Source organism: Polyodon spathula, chromosome 6, assembly GCF_017654505.1.
Source record: "Polyodon spathula isolate WHYD16114869_AA chromosome 6, ASM1765450v1, whole genome shotgun sequence".
NCBI classification, from domain to species: domain Eukaryota; kingdom Metazoa; phylum Chordata; class Actinopteri; order Acipenseriformes; family Polyodontidae; genus Polyodon; species Polyodon spathula.
In genome coordinates, this window is record NC_054539.1 from 29,488,264 (window position 1) to 29,510,353 (window position 22,090).

Below are 22,090 nucleotides of genomic sequence, written 5' to 3' on the forward strand. Positions count from 1 at the left end.
GCGACCTGTTGCACTGGTAGTAGTATATTACTTCATTATATGTACAGCACTAAGATATTCATGCCAAAAATGTTTAAGTTTTATTTTCTTCACATGCGAAAAACATATAATTAATGGCTTGCAACTATTTGTGGCTTATATAGTATTTAAGGTCATATTTACAGTCCCCTGTCGGTAAAAATAGTCTTCCCTTGGGTCAATCATTTTCCACTGTAGCTCTCCTCTCTAGTCCATATTTACTGTATTTATAAGTATTTATGTTCTATTTTTTTTACATTATATTCCCATCCTCTGAGCCCAGCCACTTAGCCTCGACTCCTCAGAGATGACTCTCTGAGAGCTAGGTAGAGACCCCTGGTCCCCTTTGCATGCTTGTGTTTTTTTTTTTTTTTTTTTTTTTTTCAACATTCCAGTCCCCTACGAGGGTAGTGAAGCTCACTACTTACCTTGGAAGTCCGGCCATGCAGACCTCACTCAGCTAAGGCGACCCTTGCAAGCTGGGAAGACTTTGATTCTCCAGCTATCCTATTTTTTGTTTCCCCCTGGGGGAAATAATGCAAGCTTCCCAGTCTTAGAAACCGATTGGTTCGGCCTCGTCTATGCAAGTGATGCTCTTTGTGAACCAAGGGGAGACCCTGTCCTCTTTTCTAAGTCACAAGCACTTTTCTCCCATTTCAACCCTGAGGTTCTTGCTCCTGTCCCGTGAATAACAAATTGGTTTTACCCACAGCATTTTTCATCTCATAAAATATTCAATATACAGCTGCTGTAGCCTCTTTCGTCTTTCAGATTGCACTTACAAAAATAGCTGCACATTCAATCGTGTATGTGTGTGTATATATATATATATATATATATATATATATATATATATATATATATATATATATATATATATATAGTAATATGACAGGGAGAGGGGGTTAAAATCCTTCCCTGCCTAAAAATATGTGAGAATGTAGATATGTGTTAATTGTTTAATTATTAGTTATCCCCTGCACTTGGTGTGTATTGTAAATTACAGCCAGGTGCAGAGTATTTAAAGAGAGCAGCCAGTCTGTTCAGGGCTGTAGTGTGAAGAGTCTGGTTGTGAGTGTGTGCAACTATCGAAAGGTATTGTTGTGAAACTGTGTGCTGTAGTTTGTGGACGAGGAAACAGCTTAGCTGTCCCATGTTATTCATGGAAAATCGTGTTTTTGGTTAGTGCTCGAAAAAGAGCTAGGTGTTTTGTGTTTGTATTTTGTTTATTTGTTTATGTTTATTAAAAGTGTGCGCAAACTTCCATTTGCATCTCCTGGGTCCTGGTTTAAATGGGCAACGAACCGTGAGATCATTTTAATATATTAACATGATCTCTCCATTTCTCAGTATATTTTTCTAATAGTCCTCTAGAAATATCAGCATATCGTTTCCAATGCAATAAGCAGGTTCTGTAACGTATTGCCCTATTCTGCAGACTGTACATACTCTTTGCTGACAAGTAGTGCTTTACTCTGCCCTATCACCGTTTAGGTGTTTGAGTACAATCAAACTCTGCACATACATCATCACAACAGCCACATGCAGGTATCAAAATACAATTTTTTCAAAGTAAATTGTATTTACCCTCAGTAGTAGGCTATATATAAACCGTAAAAGCTCACTATTACTGTATATCATACACACACAGTAAAACATCACAAATCTAAAGGAACTGTGGTCAGTACAGATTTGTAAACAGATTTAGATTTTAGAACATACATAGTAAATACATTCGCATTTGGTCTAACTTAGAAAATAACTTTTATAAGTATTTCTAGCATAAACAACAGTAAAATGGCTGAACAAATTAACAAATGTATGTTGCTATAAATAATTTTAAAGTCTTTCCACATATTAAAAGAGTTTGAAAGCTAGCTTAATGAGATACTGCATCTTTTTCTGACAGACCGTCTCCAGATGGAGCCTTTGAGCTGTTGCTGCAGAGGATTCATCAGCAATTAATTATCTACATTTTTAATTCCAAACTGCAGCTCCATGCTTTTGCTTGTCTCCATTTTTACAGTTTAAACAGTAACTTACACTGGACATGTAAGCAACCACTGGAAAAATGCACAGCACCTTTAGAGTTCGTTAAAATATGCAAACATTTTTTTGTGTTGCCACCTTAAACCAGAAATTCCGAAACTTTCTGTTGATGCACCCCCCTTCAGAGATGCATGCCCCATGCGTACTTCTCCCTTCCAATAAACAGTACAGTATTTAGAAAAAGATGATTTCCCCCAACATATAATTTATTTTTCTGATGACAGAAAGCAACATAACACAGTTCCAATATTCAAATTCTTAATACACTTGAATATAAAAGAACGCCTGATGAGTCATACTTACTCAGTGATCAGGATGAGTCTGCTTCCTAGCACATAGTTTGTGGTATCTCGGCTTGATTTTGGAGTGTCAACCTCAGATCTGTCTCTATATTCAAGCGATTTCTGTACTTGTTCTTGATGTAAATAAGTGAAGAAAACTCTGCTTCACACAGTTGAGGCAAAGTGAACGAATATTTAGACGGCTGTTTGTGACAATTCAGTGAACTCTTTTTGAATTGAGAGCCAAAACTGATCAACCAAACAGTCACCACTAACGTCAATCAAATGCTCTTTTAGACTCACAGCAATCTTGGCCTTCGCTACATGGTTCTCTGAAAAGGGATTTCGAACCCAAGCAAAGTCTTGCAATTAAGGAAAATATACTCTGAATTGCAAAGCTGAGACAACTACTCCACTCCACAACTGCTCTACATCTTTAACTTTCAGGGCTGACATTCCAAAATCCATAGACAGAAGAGAGTGCCGGGAACATAGTTCCATCGTTGTGCATCACACAGCTACTCCAAAGCAAGTGTTTTTGGGAAAAGCTCTGTACTTTTTCCTGTGCGACGAAAACGTTAGTTCTTACCTTGTAAAGAAAGGTTCATTGAGCTTATCAAATATGTCAGCCAAAAATAGCCCAGTAAAACCTGAAATTGCTGATCGAGCAAGTGTTGGTGAAGTGTGGAGTGAGAGTTCATCAAAAACATATGACACTCCTTGAGTTCTCAGAGTCTTGCCAAAACTTTACCCCATGACAGCCATTGAACTTCTGTATGAAGCAAAAGTTGCTTGTGCAAACATCCCAGCTCTTCACATAGAAACTGAGAAAAGTCGTGAGTTCAGTGGTCGAGCGTTTATGAAGTTTATTATTTTTACTGCAGCAGTAAATACATCTGACAGCATCATTTTTGAAGCAAGTGCTTTTTGTGACGTACACAGTGTGGTGCAACAGCTTTCATGCAAGCTGCCTGTCCACTTTTGCATCCACTCATGGCTTTTTCCCCATCCCTACAAATCCCAACACAACAATTCCACTCACTGTTTTTATCCGCCATGTACCTGTATAAAATTTTGAACAGCTCCACAGTAGTAGTTCCCATTGGGGCAGAGCGGCAAAATAAAAAGCCCTCTTTAATATCAGATGAGCTGATGTATCAAACATAAACCATTATTTGGGCTGCATTGGTGCTGTCAGTACTTGTTTTTTCATAATGATGTTATAATAATAAATATATAAGCTTAACAGCAGATATGAGTGCTTGGCTTTTTACAACATGCTGTCAGTACTCTGGAATGAGATTTAACTTTCCTTCCATATACTATTGATGCCATATTAATCACTACTGGCAGCACAAGATCTTCACCAATCATATTAATTTCTTTCACTACTTGCTATTTGGAATAAGAAAGCATACGATGCTTTGGCAGGTGAAGTGTTGCTTACTTCAATTAACCTCCTCTGTCCTTTGATTTGAAAGAGTTTTCATTCCCAAAAATGTTGTGGCTTAACTTTGAGGGCAGTATGTTTGGTCTTCAGATGGGTTATTTTTAGTTTGTTTGGTTTCATTCTGCAATTGGCAAGAACATCTGCACAAACAACACATTGTGGTCGCCGATGTTCGTCAGAACCAATTATATCAGAACCTTTAATTGCCTGGCTTTACCTGCTCCTCCATCTGGATCAAGATCCTCAACTTTACATTTTAAAAAACGTGCCATTCTTTCCTATTGTTTGCTGTCTAATGTTACAGAACCTATTGCTGACAAAAACAAATAACATCTGAGTCATGTTGACGATATGTTTTCTTTAATATATTTGGAGATGAGACTCCAGAGAACTCGTACAGCACCAACTTTAACAGTGATGACAGTTAGTCTACCTGAAATGTATACAGTGGAACTCCATTTATCAGTGTGCTTGGGGGGACATAGGCCCATGGATGTGTGAAATCCGTGGATAAATGAGGTGTCACTACATGTGACTAGAATTAATAAATAAAATGCAGAAACTAGTAGTGTAAACCAAATTATCGTTTACTGGACGTGTATGCAATACAATATATTACACAAACAGAAGACTGTTTTAAAATGTGTTTACTTTGACAGTGTTACTCCTAGCAAAATCTTTTCAAAATACGATACACCTCCAGCCCTGTTTAGGCATGAGGATTGCACAGCTCTTCATGTGCAGGTAAAATGTAATAATATGTGAGCACAGGGAATTGCACTTTTTATTAGTTCACGTGCAGTTGTAACGAGACTCCAATTGAATGATTGATCAACAATCAAGTACAGCTGCATAACAGCAGCATGTTTTCACTCACTCTGGGTTTTGTGTGTTCGGTGACTGGAGAACGGGTATGAATAGGAGAGAAAGTAAATAATTGATTTCACTCACGTGTTTGTCTGTTCGTCCGTTGTTTGTTAGTGTCTGTTTCATTTAGTGTTAGTTCGTTTTGTTTGTCTGTTTATTTTGGCCTCAAGTGCCGTGTCTTGTTTTGGTGTGCTGTTTTTCTGTTTAAATCTTTTATTTTGTTTATTAAATGTTGAGCACAACCAAGAGCTCAGCTTCACCAAACTCCACATCTGTCTGTCCTGTGTTATTGTTCCGGGTCTGACGTCACCACTCAGTCAGCCTTGTGATAGTGCACCACAGGCATTAAGAGATAAAACTCGTCAGGGAGCCGTGGATGAACGGGCTAGTCTAAAAAATTAGTTTTTAATCTTGATTTAAAAATACTAATTTACTCAGTATCTATTATATCAGAGGGCACTTTATTCCACAACCTGGGAGCATTGTAAAATAAAGCTATTTCTTCTTTCCTTTTTGTCTAAAACAGTAGAAGTTTTAACATCTCTGTTGACAGCGAGTTTAAGACAGGCAATAATGTCTTCCTATCACTGACAGTCATGAAACAAAGCCAACCACCACCCCCATAATACCGACCTGTAAATCTGAAGCACTTTCACCAGACACGTGGTCAGATTGGTATGCAAGATCTGGTTTGATCTTAAGAACATAAGAACATAAGAAAGTTTACAAACGAGAGGAGGCCATTTGCCCCATCTTGCTCGTTTGGTTGTTAGTAGCTTATTGATCCCAAAATCTCATCAAGCAGCTTCTTGAAGGATCCCAGGGTGTCAGCTGCAACGACATTACTGGGGAGTTGATTCCAGACCCTCACAATTCTCTGTGTAAAAAAGTGCCTCCTATTTTCTGTTCTGAATGCCCCTTTGTCTAAACTCCATTTGTGACCCCTGGTCCTTGTTTCTTTTTTCAGGCTGAAAAAGTCCCTTGGGTCGACACTGTCAATATCTTTTAGAATTTTGAATGCTTGAATTAGGTCGCCACGTAGTCTTCTTTGTTCAAGACTGAACAGATTCAATTCTTTTAGCCTGTCTGCATATGACATACCTTTTAAGCCCAGAATAATTCTGGTCGCTCTTCTTTGCACTCTTTCTAGAGCAGCAATATCTTTTTTATAGCGAGGTGACCAGAACTGCACACAATATTCAAGATGAGGTCTTACTAGTGCATTGTACAGTTTTAACATTACTTCCCTTGATTTAAATTCAACACTTTTCACAATGTATCCGAGCATCTTGTTAGCTTTTTTTATAGCTTCCCCACATTGTCTAGATGAAGACATTTCTGAGTCAACAAAAACTCCTAGGTCTTTTTCATAGATTCCTTCTCCAATTTCAGTATCTCCCATATGATATTTATAATGTACATTTTTTATTTCCTGCGTGCAGTACCTTACACTTTTCTCTATTAAATGTCATTTGCCATGTGTCTGCCCAGTTCTGAATCTTGTCTAGATCATTTTGAATGACCTTTGCTGCTGCAACAGTGTTTGCCACTCCTCCTACTTTTGTGTCGTCTGCAAATTTAACAAGTTTGCTTACTATACCAGAATCTAAATCATTAATGTAGATTAGGAATAGCAGAGAACCTAATACTGATCCCTGTGGTACACCGCTGGTTACCACACTCCATTCTGAGGTTTTTCCTCTAATCAGTACTTTCTGTTTTCTAAATGTTAACCACTCCCTAATCCATGTACATGTGTTTCCTTGAATCCCAACTGCGTTCAGTTTGAGAATTAATCTTTTGTGCGGGACTTTGTCAAAAGCTTTCTGGAAATCTAAATAAACCATGTCATATGCTTTGCAATTATCCATTATCAATGTTGCATCCTCAAAAAAATCAAGCAAGTTAGTTAAACACGATCTCCCTTTCCTAAAACCATGTTGACTGTCTCCCAGGACCCTGTTACCATATAGGTAATTTTCCATTTTGGATCTTATTATAGTTTCCATAAGTTTGCATATAATAGAAGTCAGGCTTACTGGTCTGTAGTTACCTGGTTCAGTTTTGTTTCCCTTTTTGTGGATCGGTATTACGTTTGCAATTTTCCAGTCTGTCGGTACCACCCCTGTGTCCAGAGACTGCTGCATGATCTTGGTTAGCGGTTTGTAAATTACTTCTTTCATTTCTTTGAGTACTACTGGGAGGATCTCATCCGGCCCAGGGGATTTGTTTATTTTAAGAGCTCCTAGTCCCTTTAACACTTCTGCCTCAGTTATGCTAAAGTTATTTAAAACTGGATAGGAACTGGATGACATGTGGGGCATGTTGTCAGTATCTTCAGCTTAACCTGGTGCAACGTAGGCACGAGTGTGTCTGCCAACTCACAAAACATCTTTGAGGTAGAAAAGATGAAAACTGACTTGAATATGTGTGCCTCAAATAATAAAAGACCAAAAAAAGACATCAAAAAATGACTGACAGTGACCAACGTTGTCCAGTGGAACTGCCTCCTTCCTCAGTTTCATTTGAAGCTCTGCCTAGATCAGGGGTGTCCAATCCTGTTCCTGGAGGGCAAGTGTCCTCCTGGTATTTGTTCTTACTGTACCCTAAATTAATTAATTTGGCCAATTAAGCTTCTAATAAGCACATAATTGCTCCAATTAGGTAATGTAGGGTACAGTTGAAAGAAAAACAAAAAGGACCAGTATTGGACTCCCTTGGTCTAGACTATTCACATCAGCTTGTGCACCGCTCTCTACTTTTTAGTTTTAATGCAGCACAGAATAACTGAAAATATGCAGTTAATGTTTATCAAGTGTTAAACACATTATTGAAAGGTAATGGTTATGTCCTTTGGGACAATATAATATAAAAGAAATTCCACGTTGGTTTCCGGCAATGAAGTCTAATGGTGATCATCGCTCTCTGGAGCTAAACAGAGTGCATCGCATTTACTCCAGTGGTAACAGTGTGTCCAGTCGGGCCCGCACTTTGATATTTCAGTGCCTATACTACACTGACCGACAACGGATTCTTTAGGCTGCTCGAAAATCAGACCCGGTTATCGTCAAGGTCGTAAACTGTCTTTCAATGTGGATTATTCTACTGTTACTACTGAAGAGGAGGGCATTTGGAGAGGTCAGGGCGAAGCTTTGTTCCCATGGAGTTGATAACTTTTTAGTATACCCTACTGTTCTGAAGGATAATCACGGCAGAACACACTTGTCCTTTAACACTCAGGATGAGGTTGCTGCTTTCCTTGGCCAACATTTCCAGGATTTTGTGGTGCCTGCGGATTTCACGTGCAAGGCCCTGCTGTTCTCTTCGGAGGAGACGATGGACTACTTTGCCTGTTGCTGTTATGGTATACGGTACCATCAATATATACAAATAATTACGTTTTATAGTTGAGGTTGACAAGGAGGGGTGGATATGACTATTTTATTTTCTTTTTGGTTTGTTTTGCTGTGTACCTGTGTGGCAAAGTGGTTTGTAGTGTTCCGGTGTATAGGTGATTTGAGGTGCTCCAACAAAGGACAAACACAAAGTTTACCGGTCAGGTTTCTTTTAATGCCCTTTAAACCAGGTTTCAAATAATAAAGCTGGCTCTACCCAGCAATGGGTATTGCCAGCAAAAACTGGACTCAAAATAATAAAGCTGGTTCTACCCAGCAATGGGTATTACCAGCTACAAAACAAAGGGGTTGCAGTCCCGAAATAATAACCACAGAAAACACGTCTCCAAACTGGGTGCTCTGGTGCAGGTGCGGTGCTCTGAGTGCTGGTGCTCATGCGCGTTCAGGTCCGGGCTTCTCGCTGCAGCTCCAGCTTCGTATTAGCCGTCTGGCAAAACAAACACAACACTTCTCAATGAACCCACACTTCATTCAAGATTCCGTCCTTGCCTCCTCCCATTAACCACAACAAAGGAGACGATTATGGCGTCACGTCCCCCTAAAGTACCCTAAGCCCCGCACCCTCCGATAGCTAGTTCAATTACGTCTCCTCCGATTCATGACTGAAACTTCGCTCACCGTACTAGGGCGATGACTCCAGGTACCGTAACGCCGCCCTCTTCCTGAATGGCCGGCTCCCGACTGTCCCTGGGATGAACTGCCCAACCATTCAGTAGGAAGCCCGCAGCTCCTGTTGTACAGTGCCCTCACCGGTCGAGAGGGAGACTGTTGATTCGGATTCATTCGCTCTCCGTCACAACCTGTCAGTGCCATGTTGTTATACTACAGTATGTTACTACCTCATGAGTGCCGAGCCAGTGATAATTCTCCATATTCTATTTATTTTTTCTATGTCTCTATCTTATTCTGTTTCGGATCTATATTCCTTTCTTTGACCATGGGTAGTGTGGTTATTAGTTCCCGGAATTTGCGTGGGGCCAATCACCCTGCAATGCTTAGATTATCTTCTAAGGAAAAAAACTGACATTGCGTGCATAGAGGAATCTCATTTGCTTTCAGGTGATGTTACTCGATTTCAAAATAAACATTACAAGGTGGTGGCACATAGGGGTGTTCTTATTCTTACCAGGAAACAAATTAATCTTAAAATTAAGAAATATATAAGAGGTCTGTGTTGCTGTTCTTTATGCACCTAATATTTTTAACGCAGTTTTTTGATCAAGTGAAATGTACATTGGCATCATTGACAAATATTCCTGTTATATTGGCAGGAGACACATCACACTGTTCACCAACGCAGTCTCATAAAACTACTCAAGTATTAAAGGAATTTACTAAAGATTTATCTGTTTGTGATCCCTTGCGGATTCATAACCCCTCTGCACGTGATTATACGTTTTTTTTTTTGTTTTTTTTTTTTTTTTTTTTTTGGATAGATACAAAATTTATAGTAGAATCAATGTTATTCTATTGTCTCGTAACATGTTATGGTATGAGCAATCTACAGAAATTCAAAATATAGTAAATTCGGATCATGCCCCAGTATCATATACTTTTAATTTCACTCCAGAAATAAAAAAAAAAGCTAAGCGTTGGAGGTTTAATACCTTCTTGCTGCAGGACAAAGCTTTTATTAAGTATTTAACAGAGACTCTTGAAGAATTCATGGTGCTGATTGTAACCCCAGATGTGACCCACCATACTGCTTGGGAAGTAACAAAATGCCACATTAGTAGTTGTACAATTTCATGTGCTTCGCATTTAAATAAATCCAGATTACAGCAAATCACTAGGTTAGAGGAAGATGTGAGACAACTTGAATCAGAACAAAAGCTTAACTTTTGTGACTCTAGGATGGATCGTTTCTATGCTTTGAAAGCCAGACATAAAAGGCTGTCTAGAAATAAAGCAGAATTCCTTTTGCAAAAATCAAGGCAGCTTTATTATGAACATGCTGAACGACCAAGTCGATTACTAGCTTTGCGCTTAAAGCAAGCAGAACAGTTTGCATCTATAGATGCGATCAGAGATGCAGTGGGAGGGGTGGTTTCACAGCCGTTGCAAGTAAACGACACCTTAAAGTTATTTTACTCTCCACTTTACACAGCTGAGGGAACAGTAGATATCGGTATTGCTGAAGATTTTTTGAGCACCCTGGAATTAGCCACGCTGTCTCTTGTGCAAAACTCAATGTTAGACATGCCTCTTACATTACAGGAACTTGAGGATGCGGTACGTGCTGTGAATAAATTTAGATGGCTTTCCACCAGAACTTTTGTTATTATTATGGAAACAGGCTGGCCCCCTCATTTTAAAGTCCATTAATCATTCACTAGAGGTTGGATCTTTTCATAGAGACCAGAAATTAGTGTTGATCTCTCTTCTTTTGAAAAAGGGGGAGGATCCTTTTAGAATGTTCTAGCTATCGCCCCCTGTCCCTCCTGAATGCAGATATAAAGGTGTACGCTAAGTCCGACGGCTTTAATCATGTATTCACGCCTTGGTTCACCATGATCAGATGTGGTTTATGAAAGGTAGATTTGCTTCAGATAATTTGTGCCTTTTGCTTCATGTTTTAGATCTGGCTGGAGAATCTCCCTTGCACTCTACTGTTCTGTCACTAGATGCTGAGAAAGCCTTTGACAGAGTGGAATGGGATTATTTGTGGGCTGTATTACGTTGCTTTGGCTTTGGTGCTCCCTTCATCAATATGATTCGTACGTTGTATAGCGCTCTAACTGGTAGTGTATTAACTGGATCTGTGATGTCTGCTTAGTTTCCACTGACAAGAGGAACCAGACAAGGTTGTCCTCTTACCCTCTTCTATTTGCCATCTTGCTGGAAACTCTGGCACAAGCGGTCAGGCAAAGCACAGTGATTACTCATATGCAGATATATTTTATTGTTTTATTTTGCAGATATTTTACTGTTATATTTTGCAGATATGTCTAATTCCCTCCCTAATGCATTACAGTTGTTTATTTTTTAAATTATTTTTCCGGTTACAAAATTAACTGGTCCAAATCTGTTGTACTCCCTTTAAATTTATCAGCTACAGATCCATTACTTATAACTCTGGCACCCACACTTACACGTGAAGATAGATTTACATATCTGGGCATTAAAATTTACAAAACTTTGTCATTAATCAAGAAAGAAAACTATGGTAGCATGTTATCTAAAATACAGTCAGTTTTGAATAGATGGTTACCGCTTCAGATTACTCTTCATAGTAGAATATCTGTAATTAAAATAAATGTGCTGCCACATATTACTTTTTTGTTCTCTATGCTGCCTCTGTCACTTCTTCCCAAATTTATTGCGGAGGTTAATTCGTTGTGCTCCAAATTTAACAATAAAAAATCCAGAATCCGCTTAACCACTTAGCAGCACCCCAAATCCCCTGGGGGTCTCACCTTACCAAATTTTCTATTTTATTATTGGGCTTTCCAGCTTTGAAGATGTGGTCACATCCAGAAACTCCAGCTTCTTGGCATCCCATTGAAGATAATTTAGTTAAGCCGCATCATTTGCAGGATCTCCTTTTTTCTGGGTTAAAGCACAAATTTGTTTCGATTCGCACGGGTACTATCTTTACCAATACTTGGAAATTCCAAATTTGGAATAAGGTTAATTTATTTTTTCATACACCTGCTGGACTGCATACACTGTCTCCTATTTGGCATAATGTTCACCTATTAACAGGCCCACACCCCTTTGTTTACTCTTCTTGGTCTACACGCAATGTGCATATATTGTGTGATATCTTTAATGACACCGGCCTCCGCTCTTTTCAGGATTTACAAAAAGAATATTCTCTTCCAGGCTTCTCTTTCTTTTTATACCTCAGACTTTATTCATCCCTCCGTGCTTATGGGGTTCCCTGGGATGCTCCTTTGCGTCCTCATCCTTTGGTAGATATTTTCTGCAGCTCTCCTAGCTCAGGACTTGTATCATATATGTATAATAAACTTGTAGCTTACAATTTCAAGACCCTTTTAATTATGTTCATTTGGGATAGACAGTTAAGCAAGGTTGCTGTCACCCCTCACTGGGAAACTGTCTGGGAAAATAATCTCTCCCATCAGCTTATTCATTTTAAATTGGTTCACAGATGGAAAATTGCTGCAGATCCTATGTGCCAGGCTTGTGCCTTGGGAGTGATGGGCACTTACTTGCATATGTTCTGGGAGTGTCCAAAAATTGTTACCTTTTGGCAGTTTGTTGTGACTATTATGGGCTCTCTACTGGGTGTGGCGGTGCCCCTCTCTCTGAGGTACTCCTGCTGGCTGATGATTCCCGGTTGATGTTGACATCACACTCCAGGAAGCTTTTCCTGGCAGGGATGACAGCAGCCAAGAAAACTATTCTGAAGGGATGGATGGAGCAGTCTATTTCCTTCTCTCCTGTCTGGCTAGATTACTTTTACGATATTATTATTATTTTAGAAAGATCCACAGCTCGACCATATGTTTTAACGTGTCTGTCTGTCAAGGCTGGTGGTCAGGCCTTCTCTCTAAAGCAGTACAGGTAGCAAAATGTCCTGAATGCCTGTTCTGGGCTTTAGTGCAGTGGTGCACAACTCAGGTCATTTAAGGCCAGTGTCTCGCCTGGTTTTTGTTCTAACCATAACCTAAACTGGTTAATTGGACCACTTAAGCTTCTAATAAGGTCTTTAGGGTAGAGTTGGAATAAAAACCTACAAGGATACCGGCCCCCCAGGACCGAGTTGTGCACCACTGCTCTAAAGCCTGGAACAGGCATTCAAGACATTTTGCTGCCTGTATTGCTGGCATTGCTTTCATATGGTGTTGGACAGATCAGCGTGGGACAATACCGGTTTGCATCAGACCCTATGGAATTAATAATGTTACGTTAACATATTGAATTACATATCGCTTTGTAGTTTTCCAAAAATTGTGACATATCAAAATCTAACTGTGACATTTAGAATAGACTTTTGCAATATCATTTAGTAGTTTCTTTGATTTTATGATGTTATATAAAATATAAAAATTATGTTCATATAGTTTTTGATTTGAATTAGGTCTGCATCATAATATTCTACTAAGTGAAACGTTTGGCCATATATGTAAATTACGAGACTGAAGGTTCAGCAGTACAGTTGTTTTTTTTGTTTTTTTTTAAACATAATGCTTCAGTGCTGTACAGACATTCTATGTTGTTATCTGTTAGTGCTTCACCTTTATTTGGATGATTTTAATTTCTTGTTCCTGTCCAGTTTCTCTGAGATATGAATGTACCAGCTTTACATCATTTTTTTTTTTTTTTTTTTAGCGTATTCTAATTTTGTTGATCATTAGTGAACATTTCTGTACTGTGGGTGTTGTCGAGTGATTGAAAATGAGACATTTTGTGTTTGAATTAAAAGTGATGGTCTCGATGAGTCGAATGGGTCAATGTACATGTATTTTTTCCTCTAGACGAATTATCACTTTTTGACGTCACTACTGTGGTATATACCTTTTTTCGAATGGCTTAGGATGCAAAAATAGCCTTCATCCATGTATTATTATTATCATTATTATTATTATTAGTCGTAGTAGTAGTAGTAGTCGTAGTCATAGTAGTATTTACATCATGATTATTAGCTAGACATGCTAGATTTTATTTGTATTTATTATTTGATTCTGATTCTTTTTTTAGTTAATTGATCACCTATCATACATGGTGCACTTTGATTTTATGTAGGCTAGACATTATAGTAGATAAATATTTATCCATTTCTTCAAACTTGTTGTGTGAATGTTTTCTTTTTAAATAAATTATTATTTGCGCTTTACAAAATCACACACCCAAATATAAAAAAGTATATATTTTCATTTATTAGCTACCTGTAGTGTGCTATTGACATCTTACTGTATATTTCCAACTGAAAATAAGACCTTTAATGTAACATTATGTTTGTGTGTTTTATGCAACTGCAATAATATCATTGTTTTTACTGCAGAAGGGAGTTGGAGGAGTTTGCAGTGATAAAATCGAGAGAGCGGGAGAAAACAGCACTGGAAAGTGGAGAGAGGAAAAAGGATTACCTAGCTCGAAAGATGCATTACCTCGTCAGCACTGAGCAGGTTGGTATACCTGTCCCTGACAGCTGTGCCTGCTGCCTGGGCACCCCCTCCCCCGAGCCTGACAGAGACAAACTAGCGGGCTGAATGGGACATGACTTGTTGAAATGATATCACAAAGACACTACTTTGAGTTCAATTTAGTGCTTTAGGCGAAAGCAAACACCATGAATACCCCCGCTGACAGTCTTCATAGAGGCAGCATCGGCACTGCTGGTAGAAAGAGACTAAGTCAGCAATTTGATCAACACAAAGAACATAACCTTGCTTTAAAAACTTGCATTGAGTGCCTTCTCGTTGTGCAGCTGTCAAGGAGTATGAGGCATTGCCAAACAATGTATTTCAAATGATCCAAATATTTAAATAATATTAGCTAATAATGTTAAATTTATTTTTAATTGTACTGCTGCTTCCTGAAATATGTTATAACTGGAGGCTGGCTGTAACATGCTGGTATTGAGTGGTGGAAGTTTGCATTAGTGGGACAAAGTACAGTAGCTTCAACGGATGCTTAATCCCATGCAAGGTATAAGCATTTAAGTCGATTAAAAAAAAAAACCAAAAAACAATCAACTAGATTTTTTTTAAAGGTATTTATATTTCATTCTACTACCGGTTTTATAATCTTAAAATTGCTTATTTTCTTTTATTCTTTATCTCCTTAAAATATGCAGCCTATACTCCCACAAATGAGCAATGAGAATCAGAGAATAAAGCAGATCATTTTACTACCTGTAATAGGATGGCAAACTTTTGTGAATGAGGGAATATTGTATAAGTAGAAGTGAATGCTACTAGTTTCAATACAACCCATGCAGAGACTCTCACAGTCCTATAATTTTATTATATACTGCTCTATGTTTAATATACAAGGGCAAAAAGTTATATTTGTTTTCTATTCAAGACCAAACTTTATTTAGTCCATTTTTTTTCATTGAAAAGAGACAGGAGGTTAATAAATTGAATCCCTTAATGTGGTGCCACCGTTTTAAATTGACTTTGGAATTGACTGGAATTCCGAGAGTTGTGTCATTATGATTTTTTAAAGCAGTTTAATGGACAAGACATAATGTTAATGTCTCAAAATACCTCTTATACTTTGTCTATAAAAACATCTTTAATTATCAAACATGTATAATGCAATCTTCAATAACAGTTAAAAAAAATTCATGAACATGAAACATAACTGTAAATACTGTTTTACAATTGAGAGCAAGGATTTAACATATTGCTCATTCTTCACTAAGATAGAACTTTTTTTAAGTGATTCTGTTATTGCAGTATGGTGTTAAACTGCACTACTGTGTATTATTGTTCCTGCAGTTTATTGTGTTACATTGTCTATTATTACAAAGACAGACACACAGTTGAAATGAATGCTATTCTTCACAAGCATCTTAATGATAGCCTGACCTACTACTGTTATGTGGTTAACGAGTCAAGATGCAGTGTATCCACTGAGTAAGTAGTAAGCGCCTCTGAATTAGCAGTTGTAAAGCTCTGTGGGATGATAATAATGTACAAAACACAGTTGCCTTGATCACCAGTGGCGTCGTCGCATACAACACAAACAGACTCAGAATCATTGATTTTGCCGTTTTAAATATTCTTCATGTGCAGCATACACTTTAAAGAGATACTCTGTCTAAGTGTGCCACTGGGCACAGTTCCACAATTCGGGATTTCATTAAAAAAAACTTTATTTAATTAATATTTCATTGACCAGTCGCGGTATATTCGCTGCACTAAAGGCTTCCACTAATTCAAACATGTAGACATTACGTGTTTCTCCACTTTCTGTGCTCTTTTTAAACAATCCTGTGATTGTGACCTGTGTTCTGTAATTGTTTAGCCTGAACTTCAAGTTTGATTTTCTTGTTTTTGTGTACTGCGCTGTCAGGATGCTTGTCAATAGTACCTATTCTTAGATGATCCAAAGACACATTACAAGTTGAGCAAAACAAAATCCCACCATCTGCATGCAACACCCCCTTTTCACAGCTCTGAACAAGATCCCCTGTTGTAATGAATTTTGCTTTTTTTTTTTTTTTGTCAGCTGTCTGCATTTTTTATGTTAATCACACATTGCAAACTAATACAAGAATTCAGCAATCATGAAGCCAGTATTTGTTTGACACCATTGCCGTAGTAACCAAATGAATGACATTGACGCTGGACCATGTACAGCTACTGTAGCACTGCTTCTATTTGATAAAAGTGATGAGAGGTGAAGAGTAATGTAAAATATTGTAAGGAAAATAAAATGCATATTTTTCAAGGTAGGCAGTCAAATACACGATTTCTGTGAAATCCGTGATATCATGAATTTTCCGGGGCCCTACACTAAGGCTATTATGATCTGTGCTCAATGTGTATCTAGTTACTACCCCCTCCTCACACAGTCCTAGTAACATCTGCCTGGTCCAAATACTCTCTCCCTGACTCCTCTTCTTGCTCTTGTGTAGCTGTCCTGTTGATCCTGTGACACCACCTGGTTTCAAAAAATCTGGTTGTAACACACGCTGAGGCACCTAGTAAAGTTAGCACCCTTAAGTGAATATGGTTTGCATATCAAATCCCTCCCTCGCAGTATTTTTGAAGTAATTTGCATGCATTTCCATCCATTAACATTATTCATTATATTTAAAAGACTCGAACGCGGTATTTTTTTCCACTTACTTTTTTCCACGCACTAGGTTGCCTGTTACTGGTTAGTGAATACAACAGGTGTACAAAGCATGCAGTAAATGGACTTACTGCATGCAAATCACATTTCCGTTGTTTAGTAAATGAGGCCCTAAATTGTACTTTGAAACACAAAAGTTATTAGTTAACAACTTGCATCTGTTTTGAATATCTGTCCTTTAGCCTTTTCCTACTCATTCATAAGCTTTGGGATTTCCATACTCAAGACTTTATTCTGTTAGCATTTCTGTCAGTAAAAAAGTCTGTGATCAAGCCTACCTACACTGTAACTGTTCAAAATGACCACTTCTTCTCAATCACTGTACTACCAGTTGTAAAATGTCAGGAATCAGAGCAACCTCATTGGCTAACAAGTGTCCCAACCTGTGCTGATGTCACCATACCAGCACAGCTAGGAACTTTGGCGGATTCCCTTGATAACCAAGTACATTGATGTTTGGTGTATTATAAATAGTTTTAAAAAAAGCAAAGACAATAGCACAAATAAGCAAGACAGTAGTACAAATATTCACACGTTCAGTAGAATTAGAGTAACAGCCAACACTTAATGACTTTAAAATGTCCACAAGTTATGTCTAAAGGGCTGGAGAGAATTAGAGCGTAGAGCCTGTCGAAGCTGTGGAATTAGCTTGAAAGGTAAGCAAGGCTGTTGAAAGAAGTTTGTTCTGAAGCATAACCGCAGTAGCTGACAAATGATCATGTTTCCTTTTAGTACTCAGTGAGAGTAATTGAATGTAGAATATCTTACTAAACGCTGGACTGTGACAGCATGTTAACACTCCGACTATCTTCTAACAGCAGGGCAATTATTTGCTGAGTGGGATTTTTATAAATCCCCTGGCAGTAGTATGTCCTGATAATTATGATGAAGTACGCTGGTCAGTGTTGATTCAGCAGTCCCATCTCCAGCAAATATTTCATTTGCTGCTCTCCTTCATGCCTTTAAAGTCATTACATTGCTCTTGCCTATTCCATTTTCTCCCTCTCCCTCTCTATTGCTTGTTCTTGTTGTAGTTATAGCAGATTCACACAGCAGGGGCATGTACTGAAAGTTTATGATCACTAGTCAAGAAACATCAGCGGCAGTTGGCTGGAAGCTGACAGGATTGTGTCAAATTATAAAAAGGCCAGCAAGCCTTGCATTTCTATTGAGAAGGCAGCATTTTTATAAAAATGCAACCTCATAGCTCCATCAAAAATTGCACCATATTTTCTTAGAGGAAAAACAAAATGTTAATGGTACTAAAAACACGTGTGTGGACTTTAGAAGCAATTAAATTAACATTATTAGTTATTTCATTCTTGTTTTGTAACATTACCTTTGTCCAAATTTTGCTCTGGAGAAAAAAACTGGTCTTCATATCTCTTTCTGTCAAATGATCTTGCCTCCTACTCTAATACTCCTCCCACCCTTTGTGCTTGCCCTATCTATTTTAACTTCAGCCTTTATCTGTTTCTCTCACCTAGCGCGCTCAACACTCCTTTGAAACGTTGCTCTGCCAATCTGCACACTTATCCAGGTTACCATATTTCCATGAGTAAAAGTTGACCTCATGTAAAAGTCAACCCTTCCATTGTGAGGGCGAGATTTGGGTATTCATTTTTTTTCCACTTGATACATGTTTTAGATATTCTGATGTTGTTTGAGAGGCAGATTTGCAAAAATAACAATTTCTAAGTACTTCTACCTAGAACGGCCAGATGTGTCATTTTGACACACATTATAATTCAGCACATGTTTTTTTTTGCATAGCCTTGTGACGGGGTACTCCCCGTCCCTGTGCATGTTTTGTATTATTTAGTATTATTATTATTTAAAATGCAGGGTGGACGAAAAGCTGTCCGTCATTACTGTTATTTGTATTTTTGTATTTTACTTGTGATACTGTGTGACTTTTGGCTAGTATTTATTTAATTAGATTCTCATGCAGATGTATTAAACTCATGCAAACTATGACTGAGGGGTTTTAGAAAATAATTAAGAGCCAGTTGATCCCTGGGCCATAATATAAAAGACCTGCAGCATTGGCTGCACGGGAGGAGTGTGTACAGGTGGAACGAAGCGTGAGCTGTGAAAACTATTACTACAGGATTTAACAATTGCTACGTATGCATACTACTTGTTGCTGTTTGTGTTCTGTGTTTGTTTATTTTGGCCCACATGCCATTTATTTTGAGTCTCTTGTTTTATGTTTAAATCTTTTATTTGTAAACTTGCGCAACAGCGCTTCCATTACCCCAGTCTGTTGTCTATGTCCACTGTCTTCTGGGTCTGACATCACCCAAGCCATCCTGCATACAATAGTATTATTTTTACAATCCAAGCATACAATAGTATTATTTTAGAATACAAGCCTCACCCCCACTTCCTTATGTGACAGCTCCTGGATGTAAACAAACCTGGGATTTATTTTTTTACTAAAATTACACATTTTTGCTAAATCTTGAGATGTTTGCATTTTGATTTGAGAGAAATTAGAAGCATTTGCTCTGACAACGAGGGCAACAAGGATTTCCCCACAACAATACAGGTGCTGCTGCTTCCCATAGAAGCACTATGCTGCAGGGTCACACAATAGAAAAGGTAACATTATTATTATTATTATTATTATTATTATTATTATTATTATTATTATGTCCCTCCATAGCATTCATGCTGTTGCCGCTCATCACAATCAGTAAATATATGCTTTTACTATAAATTATAGATCCGTTCATATGTTTGCTTGTGTATTAGTTGACCCCCCTATATTTGTTTTTCATTGTGCCAGTTTTGGTACCTTTATCATTTATTTATTTATGTCTTTATGTTTATCCTGCAACAGGAGAAATCTCAGTATAGTACAAAAAAATCACATTCAGGTTACTTTTCATACACCTCATGGACTTACATTATATACATTGTGTTTGATGGGCTACCTATTGGATAGCAGTTTAAATATGGCAAAGCTTTTAGGTCTGAGGCTTTTAAAGTACCAAATAACAATGTCTCAAGCACAGTAAAAGCACTGTTTGGGCAGTGTCGTTAGTTACACTTTTTTTCGTAATGGAAAAACACACCCAATAACCAGAAATAATACATTAATTTGGAGTTACTTAGATTCTAAAATTAGTATGTTTGGAGTCTAGCTGCAGCATTATACATACTGTATGTCTCACTTCACACATTTTTGCATAGATCTGGAGAACCGCTTATCCAGTTGTCATGAAATCTGGTATTAACCATTTATCATAAATTCTTGAGAATATTTGATCCTGGGAATATGGGTCTGTCTGTCTGTCTATATATGCTGTATCTGGATAACCACTTATCTGATTGTCATGCAACTTGGTAGTAACAGATTTTGAAAATGATCAAATTCAGGGATATAGGTTTTATGTCCGTCCATCCATAAATCCTGCATTCGGATTGTCAATAAATATTTAATTGCTAAATCTTATTCTATACTATTCCGTAATACTGTTGATATATATTATGGTCATCATCATACTGATAGCTCTAATTTTGATTTTACAGCTGACATTGAATGGATGTTACTTCCTATAGTATATAGAATGTTGTGGTATAGTGCAGTATCTTTGTAATGTGTGCTTATGTGCAGTAATTACTGTGATAAGTCTATTATTCACTTCAAGACAACATCGATATTTTCTGGGTATTCTTTAAATACAGTAATTTCAACAGGTCAACCCAATATAAATATAGTAAGAAAAGTGCTAGTCAAAGAACAAAGCAAGAACAGCACTCTGTTTAACTTAATTAGCCAACTAAAAGAGTAAATAAAAATGAAACACAAATTGTACTTTACTCACTGATCTCCTTCATGATATATATATATATATATATATATATATATATATATATATATATATATATATATATATATATATATATATATATATATATATAAACAGTCTTTCATTTTTATGTTGTTCCTTGCAGGCCTAATTATAAAAAAAAAAGACTTGGGGAGGAAGCCAGATGATGGATGAATGTCTATGCAGGATGGTTCAAAATATTAATGTTATGCTAAGGATGACTGGCAAACAAACGGTGCATTTGCCAGTGTGCCTGACCTTGTGCAATTAATATTCCAGGTCATGCATGGCTTGTTTTGACAAGGGAATAGAAGTCACAGGCTGGTGAAAAAAAAAATGCATTGTGTAACATACTAGCTAAAAGACCACTCTGATTCTTGCATTTAAAAGAAAACAAAATATACCAGTGTTTTCACAGCTCGTTTGCCATGTTCCCAGGTAAGTATTGGACCACCAATCTGTGATGAGACCTGTTGCAAGAAGGTCAGGGGGAAGCTATTAGCAGAATCCCCTCATGAGATTTCAATCGCTTTATTGAGTTCACTGTTAGCATGACAGTTACTGCAAAGTACTGGGTTATAGTTTTTTTAACAGTTAGCACAGATTTCCCCCAAGTCCTGGTGTCATTTCAGAAAATTGCCACTGGAAATAAGAGTCCCAAGCAGCTGTTTAGATGATGGTCTTTAAAGCTGTAACAACGTTGGGAACCGAAAAAATAAATTATAGTCCCCAAGCATTGGATAAGATTGTAAAGAAAAGGAATGATAATGAGATCAAATTAACCATTTACAAAAGTTAGATTCCTACGTGGTTCCCTTCAAGTTCGAAATGTAACCACTACCTAATGGGTGTTTACCTCCTAAAGACCCCGAAAACCAAATATTCTATACCAAAACTGCTTGGACGAGCCTGTGATGGTCTGCCCCCGAGGACATAAGGGGACTTGTTTTATTTTGTGTATTTATGACAGGGTACACCCGCCCCTGTATGTATTGTATAGTTTTGTATTATTATTATTTGAATGTATTTGTGGCACAGCTAGAGCTCTGCTTGTAAATATTGTGGTGTTTTTATTCCTGTCTCTGCCAAAAACAAGTGAGAATGTGGCTGCTCCTTAATAGAGCAGTCACATCACATAAAAGGAAGTGCCCAGTGATCCAACATGTTATTTTATTGTTAATTGTTTTGCAGCATGGATGGGGTTAAACTTACACATCCACACTGAACTTGTGCAGAATGTGACCGTCTCCAGGTTGATCACATCTATAAAAACCTACAGCTTTGGCTGATCAAGTCTAGATAAATAACAATTGCTATTTTTTTTTACACCAGCACGATGCTTGTTTGATTTTGTCTCAGTTTGTTTTGGCCACCGCACCGTTTTGTTTGTGT

The 22,090-nt window shown here is 37.7% G+C and overlaps 1 protein-coding gene across 2 annotated transcripts in view; it reads left to right on the forward strand.

The window, feature by feature from the left end:
- The window catches only part of spata17 (spermatogenesis associated 17), a 137,496-nt gene that overhangs the window by 28,523 nt on the left and 86,883 nt on the right, over positions 1–22,090 (forward strand). For both annotated transcript variants that reach the window (XM_041251573.1, XM_041251574.1), the window contains exon 6: positions 14,053–14,176. In XM_041251573.1, coding sequence (XP_041107507.1) covers positions 14,053–14,176 — 124 coding nt within the window. The remainder of the gene's footprint in view (positions 1–14,052; positions 14,177–22,090) is intronic.